General features: G+C 43.2%; 1 protein-coding gene across 6 annotated transcripts in view; it reads right to left on the bottom strand.

The window, feature by feature from the left end:
* The window catches only part of LOC137379456 (stabilin-2-like), a 171,378-nt gene that overhangs the window by 89,204 nt on the left and 68,085 nt on the right, over positions 1 to 14,089 (bottom strand). For all 6 annotated transcript variants that reach the window (XM_068050295.1, XM_068050297.1, XM_068050298.1 and 3 more), the window contains 6 exons: positions 13,246 to 13,341; positions 11,881 to 11,928; positions 6,422 to 6,558; positions 5,150 to 5,261; positions 1,182 to 1,259; positions 105 to 203 (listed from right to left, as the gene is read on the bottom strand). In XM_068050295.1, the coding sequence (XP_067906396.1) occupies positions 105 to 203; positions 1,182 to 1,259; positions 5,150 to 5,261; positions 6,422 to 6,558; positions 11,881 to 11,928; positions 13,246 to 13,341 (570 nt within the window). The remainder of the gene's footprint in view (positions 1 to 104; positions 204 to 1,181; positions 1,260 to 5,149; positions 5,262 to 6,421; positions 6,559 to 11,880; positions 11,929 to 13,245; positions 13,342 to 14,089) is intronic.

Genomic DNA, 14,089 nt, shown 5'->3' with positions numbered 1-14,089 from the left:
GAACGGATACACTTTAGTAACACAACATTTTCAGCTCCTTAATAGGCAAGCTATCAAAGCGCATCACTTAATGATCAACTGGATTCCATATCTGCGCAACTTACAATTATAAAAGTTCTAAACCGAGAATATTCAGGCATCTGGTCCAGCGTCGACAGCAGGTTGACCACTGCATCACTCATAAGCTGATCAGGTATTAGAACCTATAACACAATTGGTATTATATGTGAATCATTCAGCAAGTTAAGGAAAAGCATCACATGTGTTAATTTCCATGCCTATAGAGACAGCGTTTTTTTGCTCAATGGACATGAGAATAAATACAGCCAGGGTAAGGTGCCCCGGCATTGGGAGAGGAAACGAACATGTAGAGGTAGATATTAGTTACACCTGTTTCCACATGCATATCCAAGGATACACAGATAGTGCACACTTCAATCAGGAGGCCAAGCCTAGCACTAAATCGGGCATCAAGCCTCATTTGAATGCATAAAATAAAAGCAAAACACTGCAGATGCTGGAAATCTGAAATAGAAGCAGAAAGTGCTGGAAATACTCAGCAGGTCAGGTAGCATCGGTGGAGAGAGAAGCAGAGTTAACATTTCAAGTCTATGAACTTTCATCAGAACTGTTCACTGTTTCACCATCCTGATGGAAGGTCACGGACCTGCATGTACTGCTTCTCTCTCCACAGATGCTGCCTGACCTGCCGAGTATTTCCAGCGCTTTCTGTTTTTATTTCTCATTCGAATGCATTCCTGGCTCTAAGTCAAGCTGTTAGCAACATTTTTACAGCTTTTTTTTGATGCCGGCAGCTTCCTAGGTCAGAGCCACAACAGGAAATCCTGAGATGAACAGGCCTGGGTATACTTTCCTCAGGCAGCCCAATATGTCAGAGGGGTGCTGGGGCCCCTCATTAACTCATGCAAGGGGTTTAAGGCCTGTTATAGATGACCCTGAAAAATTGCCCAACCGAATATGGGGGTGGAATTATTTCAGGTGCCCTGTGAACTTTGCGCTTTTTGTCCTCTAGTTTATGCCTGGATAAGGGCCTAAGAAGGCCCTAATTCTATGCCAAATAACATTATGCACAATAAACATCACATCTAGATAACTACTATCAGGGAACTCTGCTAATCCAAGACTTGAAAAGCAAGATATACTCAGAAGATTGATCGTACCTGATCAATAATGTGCATAATCCCATTTGTTAAAGCAATATCAGGATTGAGAATGTTGGCACCTCCAATTATAGGGTTCTAGAAAAACAAAACATTTGGCAGGATTAGTATAAAAAGCGCAACATTTTTAGTTATTTTATGGCGTAAGCAGGAGACTTTTCAACACCAGGGTTACTATTCCCTTCCACATTCCCTCACCAACATTCTCCTAGACCAAGCAGTATCTTTGCCTCAGAGGGTCCTCCATCAAGAGTGCAGCAGGTCTGTTAGGTTTTTTTTATTCTTTCATGGGATGTGGGCGCCACTGGCAAGGCCAGCATTTGTTGCCCATCCCTAATTGCCCTTGATAACTGAATGGCTTGCTGGGCCATTTCAGAGGGCAGTTGAGAGTCAACCACATTGCTGTGGGTCTGGAGTCACAAGTAGGCCAGACCAGGTAAGGACGGCAGATTTCTTTCCCTAAAGAACATTAGTGAACCAGATGGGTTTTCACAACAATCAGTCATAGTTTCATGGCACTATTACTGAGACTAGCTTTCAATTCCAGATTTTTTTATTAATTGAATTTAAATTTCACCAGCTGCCGTGGTGGGATTTGAACCCGTATCCCTAGGGCATTAGCCCGGGCCTCTGGAATACTAGTTCCGTGACATTACCACTAGGCCACCATCTCCACGTAGCCCCGTAGGTGAATAGGTTTGTCCCAGACCGACTCTCCTTTCAATTTTCCCCCCTTGTGGGAAGACAACTCACCATCACCATCAAGGGCAATTAAGGATGGGCAGTTAATGAAGGCCTTGCCAGCGATGCCCACATCCCATGAACAAATAATAAAAAGGAAGCATTTGACCTCTGCACATGGCTGAAACCAGGAAATCATTGGAACAGGGGACTGAAACACCATCACGGGGCTCATCATACAATGATACAGCACAGAAGGAGCCCATTTGGCCCATCATGCCCGCCCTGGCTCCTTGAAAGAGCTGTCCAATTAGTCCCACTCCTCACTACTCTCTCCCAATTGTCATGCTTATTTTCCCTATCAAGATTTTATCCAATGCCCTTTTGAAAGTTACTATTGAATGTACTTCCACAGCTCCTTCAGGCAGTGCATTCCGGATCACAAAAATTCGCTGCGTAAAAATGTCTCCTCATCTCATTTCTGGCTCTTTTGCCAACTACCTTAAATTCGTGTCCTTTGGTTACCCACCCTCCTGCCAGTGGAAACAATTTCTTTTTACTTATTCCATCAAAATCCCTCATAATTTTGAAGACCTCTATTAATTCTCTCTTTAATGTTCTCTGACCTAAGGAGAACAATCGCAGCTTCTCTCGTCTCTTCACTCGGAGGCACCATGTGTTCAAGGTCCTCAGTGTACTATATCAGTACTCTGTCACCCCATGGATGAGACTTTACTTAGTCAAACTACATCAATGCCAATACTAAAGTTAGATTTCATGTGCTCCATTATAATATAAAAGGTCTATTTTAGTCAGTGGTTCAAAGTTGAGATTAGCATCTTAGTATAACTATTTGGTTACAAGGTACTTCCTCATGTTTATTTTGCCTTTTCCAGGAGATTAAAGATAAAGACTGGCATTTATATGGCACCTTCCACAACATCAGGGTGCCCCGAAGCACTTCACAGACAATGAAGTGCTTTTGAAGTGTAGTCACTGTTGTAACGTAGGAAACACAATACTGTGCACGCAGCAAGCTGCCCAAAACAGCAATGTGATACTGCAAATAAAAGCGAAATACTGCAGATGCTGGAAATCTGAAATAAAAACAGAAAGTGTTGGAAATACTCAGCAGGTCTGGCAGCATCTGTGAAGAAAGAAGCAGAGTTAACGCTTCAGGTCTGTGACCTTTCATCAGAACTAACAAAGGTTAGAAATGTAATAGGTTTTAAGCAGGTAAAGTGTGGGTAGGGGAGAAAGAGAACAAAAGGGAAGATGTGTGATAGGACAGAGGGCTGGAGAGATTAAGTGACAAGGAGGTCATGGGTCAAAGGCAAAGAGAGTGTGCTAATGGTGTGATGAAAGACAAAACATTAATGCAGAGTGTTAAGGACAGAATAATGAACAGCCCTGGTCAAAAGCACAAACATGAAAAACCCAGTTTAAGACAGGCACGTGGTAAAAAAATAACGAAATAAAATAAAATAATAATAAAAAAGGACCAGTCATGCTCTGAAATTATTGAATGCAATGTTTAGTCTGGAAGGCTGTAGAGTGCCTAATCAGAAAATGAGGTGCTGTTCCTCGAGCTTGCGTTGATGTTCACCGGAACACTGCAGCAGACCAAGGACAAAAATGTGGGCATAGAACAGCCTGCCACAGTGTTCCAGTGAACATCAACACAAGCTTGAGGAACAGCACCTCGTTTTCCGATTAGGCAGGCACTGACGCCATTTCTAAAGGGCTTTGAGTCCTAACTTTCAGTTTAAATATTTAAAGAAGAACCACTTTTAAAAAATTAAATTAATGCATCCTGACCCTCTCCCACCCCACCAATAACCACAGAATTCATTAACTGCCCTCTCCCCCTCCCACCCCAAAACACTTACCCAATTCTCCTGACCTTCCCCCTCACAAAGTTCATAAACTTTAAACTTTACCCCTTCCTATAATCCCCTACATCAGTCAGATGAGTTTGACCCCTCTTCCCCCGCCCCCACACTGAAAATCTTACCTGCTTCCCCCCCCCACCAGTGTTCCAACTTGGATCCCTGGACGGGGATCCGAAGGCACGGCTGTGCTGGCCACTGGCAGCAATATGAGACTGGAGCAGACAGCGGGAGCAGGTCGGTAATTTATTCATTAATTTAAATTAATTAACATATTCAGATGTGGCTCCCATCACCGAGCGGCAGGGGAGCTGTCACAAAGCCTCGCCACCGCTGGATATATCGGGCTGGGTCTTCCTGGCGTCAAGGCCCATGGTGGGCCTATGCCGGAGGCATTTTGCGGCCACCTCCCACCCGCCACGAGCCCCGACGTCGGGGGGGTCAGTAGAATTTGCCACAATGTGTTTTTTTGTGAAGTTGATTGAGGGATAACTATTGGCGAGGACACTGGGGAGAACTCCCCTGCTCTTCTTGGAAAGGACGGCACGGTGGCGCAGTGGTTAGCACCGCAGCCTCACAGCTCCAGCGACCTGGGTTCAATTCTGGGTACTGCCTGTGCGGAGTTTGCAAGTTCTCCCTGTGTCTACGTGGGTTTTCGCCGGGTGCTCCGGTTTCCTCCCACAACCAAAGACTTGCAGGGTGATAGATAAATTGGCCATTGTAAATTGCCCCTAGTGTAGTTAGGTGGTAGGAGAATGGTGGGGATGTGGTAGAGAATATGGGGTTAATGCAGGATTAGTATAAATGGGTGGTTGTTGGGCGGCACAGACCCGGTGGGCCGAAGGGCCTGTTTCAGTGCTGTATCTCTAAATAAATAATAAAATTAAGAAATAGTGCCATGGGATTTTTTACGTCCAACTGAACGGGCAGGCGGGGGCCTCGGTTTAATGTTTCATCCGACCTGGCTGCAGGGCAGTAAGGGAAGTCTTTAGTGAGGATCCTCCATGTTACATGAGCAGGGGACAGGCCTGATGGACTGGCTGATCATTTCCAGCTTTTCAGTTTCCTAAGTATGTGGGCTAAACCAAGATAGAATACCCTGCTGTGCCAATTTGCCGTGGCACTCTGCCCTGCCACTCTGCTTCTATTCTGTGCTTTGCTTACCTCTCCAGGAATGAACAAGAATTGCCAAATGAAGGGCCAGTAACTCAAATTTAGGTCAGGATGGGATTTGCACTCATGCCCATTAATTAGGAGTTAAGTCTTCTACTGAGAAAGCTATTGTACATTGGAAGATTATTGATATTATAAATATGGACAAACAGACCTACTGCATCAATATATTTATGTGAAGTTAAGAACATGCTGCTAATTTATTTTCCAAGGGACAATAAATACCTCATTTATTTTTGTGAGGGCTAGGCTGCTGCCTGACTTGATTGTTGCCAGTGAATGAGATGAACAATTCAGGAGATCTGTAAAGCTGTATACTCCCTGTAACACATGATACCTAGAAAAGAAATAAAATATACAGCATAAAAATGTATAAAATTAAATTAGTATGGGTAAATAAAATACGTGCCAACCTGTATCAATTATAACCTAATGAAGTCACAAAATTTATGACAACATAATAAAAAGACATAATGCTCAGGAAACTCAGAACCCGAAAAGCTTTGGTAATGTCATTTTCATTTAGGAGACTACACTGAAAGGGCTGACTCTCAGGACAATGGTTCTCGGCTATTAACAACAGATATTGGGTGATTGTGGGCACATGCCCATACTACATCCTGGGTAGTTTATTGTCTGGGCTCGTTTTTGCACCCGAACCAAGCAATCAGCAAGAATTGTTTCTGGTGCTGGAACCCTTATCCACCCCTCATCAGCTCATTTTTTCTAATGACCACCCCAATGACCTCCACTCGCCATCAACTCCAAATCATTGAGAGCTCTGCTGCTGACATCATCATTAAACCCCGCTCATCCATCATTCCAATGCTCCCTGCCCTCCAAATAATCAAATCTAAAATGCGGAGTCGGGAATAACTTTCACTTGGTGCAAGAGTGCCTCGATTTTAAAATTTTCGTCCTTGTTTTCAAATCCCTCCATGGCCTTACCCCCCCCCCCCCCCTCCCTATCTCTGTAACCGCCTCCAGCCTTTCGAGTTCTCTGTTCTCCTCTGGTTCTCGCCTCTTGCTGTGTCACCGATTTTAAATCACTCAACCATTGGTGATTGTCCACCAGTTGCCAAGGCTCGAAGCTCTGGAATTCCCTCCCTAAACCTCTCAGTCTCTTTTTCCTCCCTTAAGACGTTCCTTGAAAGTTACCCCTTTGACCAAACCTTTGGTCACCTGTCTTAATATCTTATGTGACCCGGTGTCACATTTTGTGTGAGAATGCTTCTGTGAAGTGCCTTGGGATGTTTTGCTATGTTAAAGGCGCTATATAAATACAAGTTCTTGTTGTTGTTGTGGTGTGTATTTGAACATATATATACATATATATATATACTAAAAGCAGAAATCAGTGTGTACAACAGAGTAATTATCTTTATGAATAAACATATCAAAACATTAATTCTACGCTTTATGAGACATTAGATACGTGGTTCAGTGAGCTGCCTCCAGGCCCATTGACATTTCAGGCTACAAAGATAACTAACTCACTTCAACAGGTTTGGAAGCTGCTCTGCTTTGAGCCAAAATGCTCTGTTGTTACTATTCATGTTATCAATGGCCTTCTGAGAGGGCACGAGGAGTGTGATGTTGGCAGTTTCTGAAAGGAGTTGGCTTTGAGAAGCATCCTGTAAAAAGAAAATGAAAAATTTTAGATTAAAAGAACTTTCAATAAATCAGGAACGCCTGAGAGGGTCAAAGAGGAATGACTGCACCCCCCCGCCGCCACCCCCCACCCCCACCCCACCAATTTTTTTGTCTCTTTCAGGAGATTACATGGCAGTGGGTGTGTGGAAGGCATAAGGGGAAGGGTTAGGGGTGGGTTTGGGTGTGGACAGTAACTATCTATTCATAAAGCTCTGAGCATTATGATAGTGAAAGGGCTTGCCATAATCTTCCAATCTTCTTTAGATATGGGGGAGGTGACAGAGGATTGGAGAGTGGCAAATGTGACACCCTTATTCAAGAAAGGGTGAAAGGACAGTGCTAGAAACTACAGTGCAGTTAGTTTAACATCAGTGAAGGAAAATCAGTGGCAAACCAATGGGAAGCATTCAAAAGCGAGATACTACAGGCACAGTGTAGACATGTCCCCATAAAGAAAAAGGGTGGTACTGCCAAATCTAGAGCCCCCCTGGTTATCTAGAAGCATACAGGGTAAGATAAAGCAGAAAAAGAAAGCTTATGACAGTCACAAAAAACTTAAAGAGTATAGAAAGTGCAGGGATGAAGTAAAAAATGAAATTAGGAAAGCAAAGAGAGGACATGAAAAAATATTGGCAGGTAAAATTAAGGAAAACCCTAAGATGTGTTATCAGTACATTAAGAGCAAGAGAATAACTAAGGAAGGGTAGGGCTTATCAGAGATGTACAAGGTAACGTATGCATGGATGCAGAAGATGTGGGCAGGATTCTTAATGAGTACTTTGTCTCTGTCTTCACAAAGGAGAGGGATGATGCAGACATTGTAGTTAAAAAGGAGTGTGAAATATTAGATATGATAAGCATAATGAGAGAGGAAGTACTAAAGGATCTGACATCCTTGAAAGTGGATAAATCATCAGGGCCGGATGGACTGTATCCCAGGTTGTTAAAGGAAGCCAGAGAGGAAATACTGGATGCTCTGAGGATCATTTTCAAATCCTCACTAGATAAAGGTGAGGTACCAGAGGATTGGAGGTGTGCGAATGTTGTACCATTGTTTAAAAAGGGTACAAGGGATAGACAAATAATTAGAGACCCATCAGTCTGACCTCAGTGCTGGGCAAATTATTAGAATCAATTTTGAGAGATAGGATAATCTGTCACTTAGAAAGGCACGGATTAATCAAGGATAGTCAGCATGGATTTATGAGGGGTCTAGATACAGTAGGTAGGAAGGACCCATTTACCCTAGCGGAGAGGTCAATAACCGGGGGCACATATTTAAGATGATTGGTAGAAGGATTAGAGGGGGTCATGAGGAGAAACCTTTTCACCCAGTGGGTGGTGGGTGTCTGGAATTCTTTGCCTGGATCGGTGGTGGAGGCAAAAACCCTCAACTCATTTAAAGGGTACCTGGACACGCACCTGCAGTGCTGTACCCTGCAAGGCTACGGACCAGGTGCTGGAAGGTGGGATTAGAATAAGTTGCTAGTTTTCTCAGCCAGCATAGGTGACAGACTAGGTGAGTGGGCAAAACTGTGGCAGATGGATTTCAATGCGGGCAAGTGTGAAGTTATCCATTTGGAACAAAAAAGGATAGAGCAGGGTACTTTCTAAATGGGAAGAGGTTAAGTACAGTGGATATCCAAAGAGACTTGGGGGTTCACGTGCATAGATCTTTAAAATGCCACGAGCAAGTCCAGAAAATAATCAAAAAGGCTAATGGAATGCTAGCCTTTATATCTAGAGGATGGGAGTATAAGGACACAGAGGTTATGCTACAGCTGTACAAAACCCTGGTTAGACCCCTCTTGGAGTACTGTGAGCAGTTCTGGGCACCACACCTTAGGAAGGATATACTGGCCTTGGAGGGAGTGCAACGTAGGTTTACAAGAATGATACCAGAGGTTAAGTTCTGAGGAGAGATTACACAAATTAGGCCTGTTTTCGGTAGAATTTAGAAGGTTAAAGGGTGATCTGATCGAAGTCTTCAAGATATTAACAGGAAAAGACAGACTAGATAAAGATAAACTATTTCCACTGATTGGAGATTCTAAAACTAGGAGGCATAGTCTAAAAATTAGGACCAGACCATTCAGGAGAGATGTTAGGAAGCACTTCTTCACGCAAAGGGTGGTTGAGGTTTGGAACTCTCTCCCACAAACAGCAGTTGAAGCTAGAACAGTTGTTAATTTTAAATCTGAGATATGGGCCAAATGCAGGTATATGGAGTTCTCATTGAATGGCGGGACAGGCTCAAGGGGCTGAATGGCCTACTCCTGTTCCTATCTTTCTATGTTCCTATAAGCACAGACATGATGGGCTGAATGGATTCTTTCTGTGCTGTAACTTTTTTATAGTTCTATAATTCAGTGGTGGGTAAGGTTTTAGATACAATAATCAGGGGAAAGAAATAAACAGGGACTTGGAGAGGTTTGAGTTAATTAAGGACAGCCAGCACGGATCTGACTAATTGAATTTTTTGATTAAGTAACAGAGAAGTTTGATGAAAGGAATGCGGTGGATGTTGTTTATGTCGATTTTAAGAAAGCATTAGATAAAGTGCCACATAAAAGGCTGGTTAATAAAACTGAAGCTCATGAAATAGGAGGCTCAGTGTCCAACTGGACAATAAATTGGCTTAAGGACAGAAATAACGAGTCAGGATGGTAAATAGGTGTTCCCCAAGGGTCAATGCTAAGGCCACTACTTTTTTGCTAGAAATAAATGACTTGGATCTTGGAATGCAGAGTAGAATCTCAAAACTTGCTGATGATACTAAACTTGGAGGAGTGGCAAACAGTGAGGATGAAATGAACCGCCTGCAACAGGACATAGATAGGTTAGCAGAACAGGCAGACACGTGGCAGATGGAATTTAATACAGACAAGTGTGAGATGATGCATTTTGGCAGACAGGATAGGGTGAAGCAATATAGACTTAATGATGCAGTTTTAAAGAGTGTGCAGGAGCAGAGGGACCGGGAGGTGCATGTACATAGACCTTTGAAGGTGGCAGGACACATCGAGGGAGTGGTCAGCAAAGCATATGGGATCTTGAGCTTCATAAATAGAGGCATAGAGTACAAAATCAGGGAAGTTATGCTGAACCTTTATAAAGCTCTGGTTAGGCCACAACTAGAGTATTGCATCCAGTTCTGGTCACCACACTTTAGAAAGGATGTGAGGGCACTAGAGAGGAGATTTACCAGAATGCTTCCAGGGATGGGGAATTTTAGTTACAGGGTTAGGTTGGAAAAGCTGGGGGTTGTTCTCCCTGAAGCAAAGGAGATGGAAGGGAGATTTGATAGAGGTGTACAAGATTATGACAGGCTTAGATAAGTTAGACAAGGAAAAACTGTTGCCATCAGCGGATGGTTCAAGGACTAGAGGACACAGATTGAAGGTTTTGAGCAAGAGATGCAGGGGGAATATGAGGAAGAACTTTTTTACGCAGCGAGTGATAATGATCTGGAACTCACTGCTCACAAGGCTGGTGGAAGCGAAGACAATCCATGATTTCAAAAGGAAATTGGATGGGCACTTGAAGGAAATAAACTTGCAGGTCAACAGGGATCAAGCAGGGTAGCGGAGAGGCAGCATGGACCCAATGGGACGAACAGCCTCCTTCTATGCTCTAAATAACTCCATGACTCTATGACTTGATGGATTGGCCTTTTCCTGCCCATTATTTTTATATGTTTGTACATTAATAATAGACACAAAGGCCAAAATTCCAGGAAGGGTGGGTTTCATGGAATTAGATTGGCAAGGGAAGGGGAGAAGGTGGCATGGAAACCAAATATTAAAAGACTTCCGTCTTTCTTCACTCCCGCTGGAATTCCTGCATTTCTGGGATCAGGTCCCTCATGCAGCACCCACAGATGGTTCATTGGAATTATAATCATTGGAATTACATACATCATTTTATTTATCCATTCACAGAATGTGGGCATTGCTGGCAAGGCCAACATATATTGCCCATCTCTCCTTCCGCTTGCGGAGGTGGTTGGTGAGCCATCTTTATGAACCTGCTCTCTGTATGGGATAGGTACTGTTAGGGAAGGCATTCCACGGTTTTGACCCAGGGACAATGAAGGAAGAGCGACATATTTCCAAATCAGGATGGTGTGTGGCTTGGAGGGGATCTTTCAGGTGGTGGTGTTCCCATGCATCTGCTGCCCTTGTCCTTGTAGGTGGTAGAGGTTGTGGGTTTGGGAGGTGCTGTTGAAGGAGGCTTGGTGAGTGCTGAATGCATCTTGTAGATGGTACACACTGCTGTTGCAGTGTGCCGTCGCTAGAGGGAGTGAATGTTATGAAGTATCTCCCTCACTTAAGCACTTAGCAACACTGATTGCCAGGGACTCACAGATGTCCTGGTGCCCAGCATTGCTAGGCCTATGGCAGAAGGAAATTCCTACATTGAAAGAGATACAATTGATGTTAGATGGTAGGATGCTCAATTGAATTGCTGAAACTGGCAGATGAAGGTGGCAGTGAATTTTTCCAGGGTTCCCTCCAGTGATGTGTCTCCAGAACCTCATGCGGTCATATTCTTCCTCCCAATCCCACCACTTCCAGTCAGTCTGGCACCTCAGGTGTGACGGAAATGGGTTGGACCCCTTCCGATGGGTCATGGGACTCTGGCAGCGGTGGAGCGGAATTTCTGCTCTGGCCCAGGTCGTGCATCAGTCCCTTCAAAGGCATTCCAGCAATTCCTGAAACTTTTGTCCAGAGAGGGATGGGATTTTTCTGCCAGTAATGCCATCCTCCACCTTCCTGCCTCCCCAGCCTTGAAGGCATTGACTCACATACGAATGAAAGAACTTGCATTTATATAGCATCTTTCACGACCTTTCATGAGAACGACCTGAAACAGATGCTGCCAGACCTTCTGAGCATTTCCAGCATTTCTTGTTTTTATTTCAGATTAACAGCATCTGCAGTATTTTGCTTTTATACAAGAGAGAACTCTCCTGCTCCTCTTCGAAATAGTGCAGTGTGATCTTTCATATCTGCCTGAGAGGGATGTTGGTACTTTGGTTTAACATCTTATCTGAAAAATCAGAATCAGCACCTCTAACACTGCTGGACTCCCTCAGTACTAGCACCGAGCATGTCAGCCTAGAGAACGGAGTGAGACTTGAACCCACAACCTTCTAAACTCAGCATCAAATGCGTTACCAGCTGAGCCTAATGCAAGCTCTATATGACGAAACAGCATAAATAATTTAACAACACTGCTTCCTTTTTGTTAACAGCATTTTTCAGGATTCAGAATAGTTTAGTTTGGACTGCAGGACTTACATTCACCCACTTGAGAAATTCCGCTGCCTCTGGAATGAAGGCTAGGGCCTAGAAAGAGAAGAGAAAATAGTTTCGTAAATCACAAGGCATTCTAATTATTAACTAGCAATGATGATGTTTTTATTGCACCTGTAATGTATTCAAATTGCTGTGGATTGGATGCTCTCCTTATTTGGATATCATCATGCTACCACTAGATGGAGCTTCATAAGCGGCTGATCCCCTCAACCTGTTCCTGTAGCATTTTTAATGGACAGAGAAAAATGTGATTTTTCCTGATTTTCCCAGGGCAATGCCATTAAAGATTGACTAGTATAAAATCCTTAGAGTGCTGGACAGTGTAGATGCTGAGAGGCTGCTTCCCCTGGCTGGAGATTCTCGAGATCATAGTCTCAGGATCAGGGATTGGTCATTAGGACAGAGATGAAGAGCAATTTCTTCACTCAGAGGGTTGTAAATCTTTGGAATTCTGTAACTCAGAGGGCTCTGGGTGCTTCATTGTTAAGTATATTCAAGGCTGAGATTAATAAATCTTTGGGCAGTAAGGGAATCTTAGGGGATAGAGCAGAAAAATGGAGTTGAGATAGAAAATCAGCCATGATCATATTGCATGGCGGAGCAGGCTCGAGAGGCTGTATGGTCTACTCCTGTTCCTAGTTCTTATGTTCTTATCACAGGAACCTGTGCACACTGGGTTTATAGGTGAATTAGGTAGACTTACATATCATTCAATCAAAGCATTTTGACTACTTTATGATCAAACTTTACTGAGGACACTGAAACAGGATTTTATTCCATCAGGGCCTGATTTTTATTGAACTTTGTTCAATCAGATGCTCCAACAAGTGAGAATCGTCAACCACCAGCTTCATTATAAAAACTATGGAGAACTCTAGAGATTGATTGGTTGACTTAAGGTTCTAAGCTCGAACTGAACTTGTTTTCATTGGAGAAAATAAACCGCAGACCAACCTGGATCTTGCTGAAAGGTGTGGTGTAGATTTACGGAGTATATTGCAGAACAAGAGAGACAGAAATAAATAAGCTTCAAGGAAAACAGGACATAAAATTCCTGCAAAGTAGTGAATACTGCAATTACTTTCATATAGGCTGCACTCTAAGTTTGAATCTTATCCCAAGAGTATATGAGCAGTCATTATCTGCCATCGGGCTCCTGTATCAGCTTACCTGTGACCCAGCACTACTGCCTTACTCTAGTCTCATGGGTACAACAGCACGTTTCCTTTAAAGATCATTTGTCTTGTAAATTTTATGTAGAACAAAGCTCAATGTATGTAAGATCTGAACGAGCCCAATACCTCTAGGAGAACATTTTTGAACCGATAACCTTAACAGTTTGCTTACCACGACTGCATTGCCATAGCACATCACACCATCTCCTACATATCCTGGCTGACAGGTACAGCTCCTGATTCCTGGTGATATATATGTACAAGTTGCCTGCCAATATATTTGAAGTCAATTAGCGAATGTGCAGTAAAAGAAATGAGAGATAAGACCAATAAGCAATCAAAAGGTGACTGAATAATTTCAATCAATCATAACTTATCAATCCATTTGGTACAGATGTTGATAAGGCTATTTACGTTAATAAGGCTGTTAAAAAGGCATATGGGATCCTTGGTTTTATATATAGAGGTATAGAGTACAAAAGCAAGGAGGTTGTTTTCGTTAGAGAGAAGGAGGAGGAGAGGTGACTTAATAGAGACATATAAGATAGTCAGAGGGTTAGATAGGGTGGATAGTGAGAGTCTTTTTCCTCGGATGGTGATGGCAAACACGAGGGGACATAGCTTTAAGTTGAGGGGTGATAGATATAGGACAGATGTTAGAGGTAGTTTCTTTACTCAGAGAGTAGTAGGGCGTGGAACGCCCTGCCTGCAACAGTAGTAGACTCGCCAACTTTAACAGCATTTAAGTGGTCATTGGATAGACATATGGATGAAAATGGAATAGTGTAGGTCAGATGGTTTCACAGGTCGGCGCAACATCGAGGGCCGAAGGGCCTGCACTGCGCTGTAATGTTCTATGTTCTATGTTCTATAAGTCATGCTAAATCTTTATAAAACACTGATTGGGCCTCAGCTGGGGTATTGTGTCCAATTCAGGCCACCAGACTGTCAGAAGGATGTCAAGGCCTTTGAGAGGATGCAGAGGAGATTTACTAGAATGATACTAGGGCTGAAAG

This window comes from Heterodontus francisci, chromosome 18 (genome assembly GCF_036365525.1).
Source record: "Heterodontus francisci isolate sHetFra1 chromosome 18, sHetFra1.hap1, whole genome shotgun sequence".
Classification (NCBI taxonomy): Eukaryota; Metazoa; Chordata; class Chondrichthyes; order Heterodontiformes; family Heterodontidae; genus Heterodontus; species Heterodontus francisci.
This window is presented reverse-complemented; position numbering and strand designations above follow the sequence as displayed.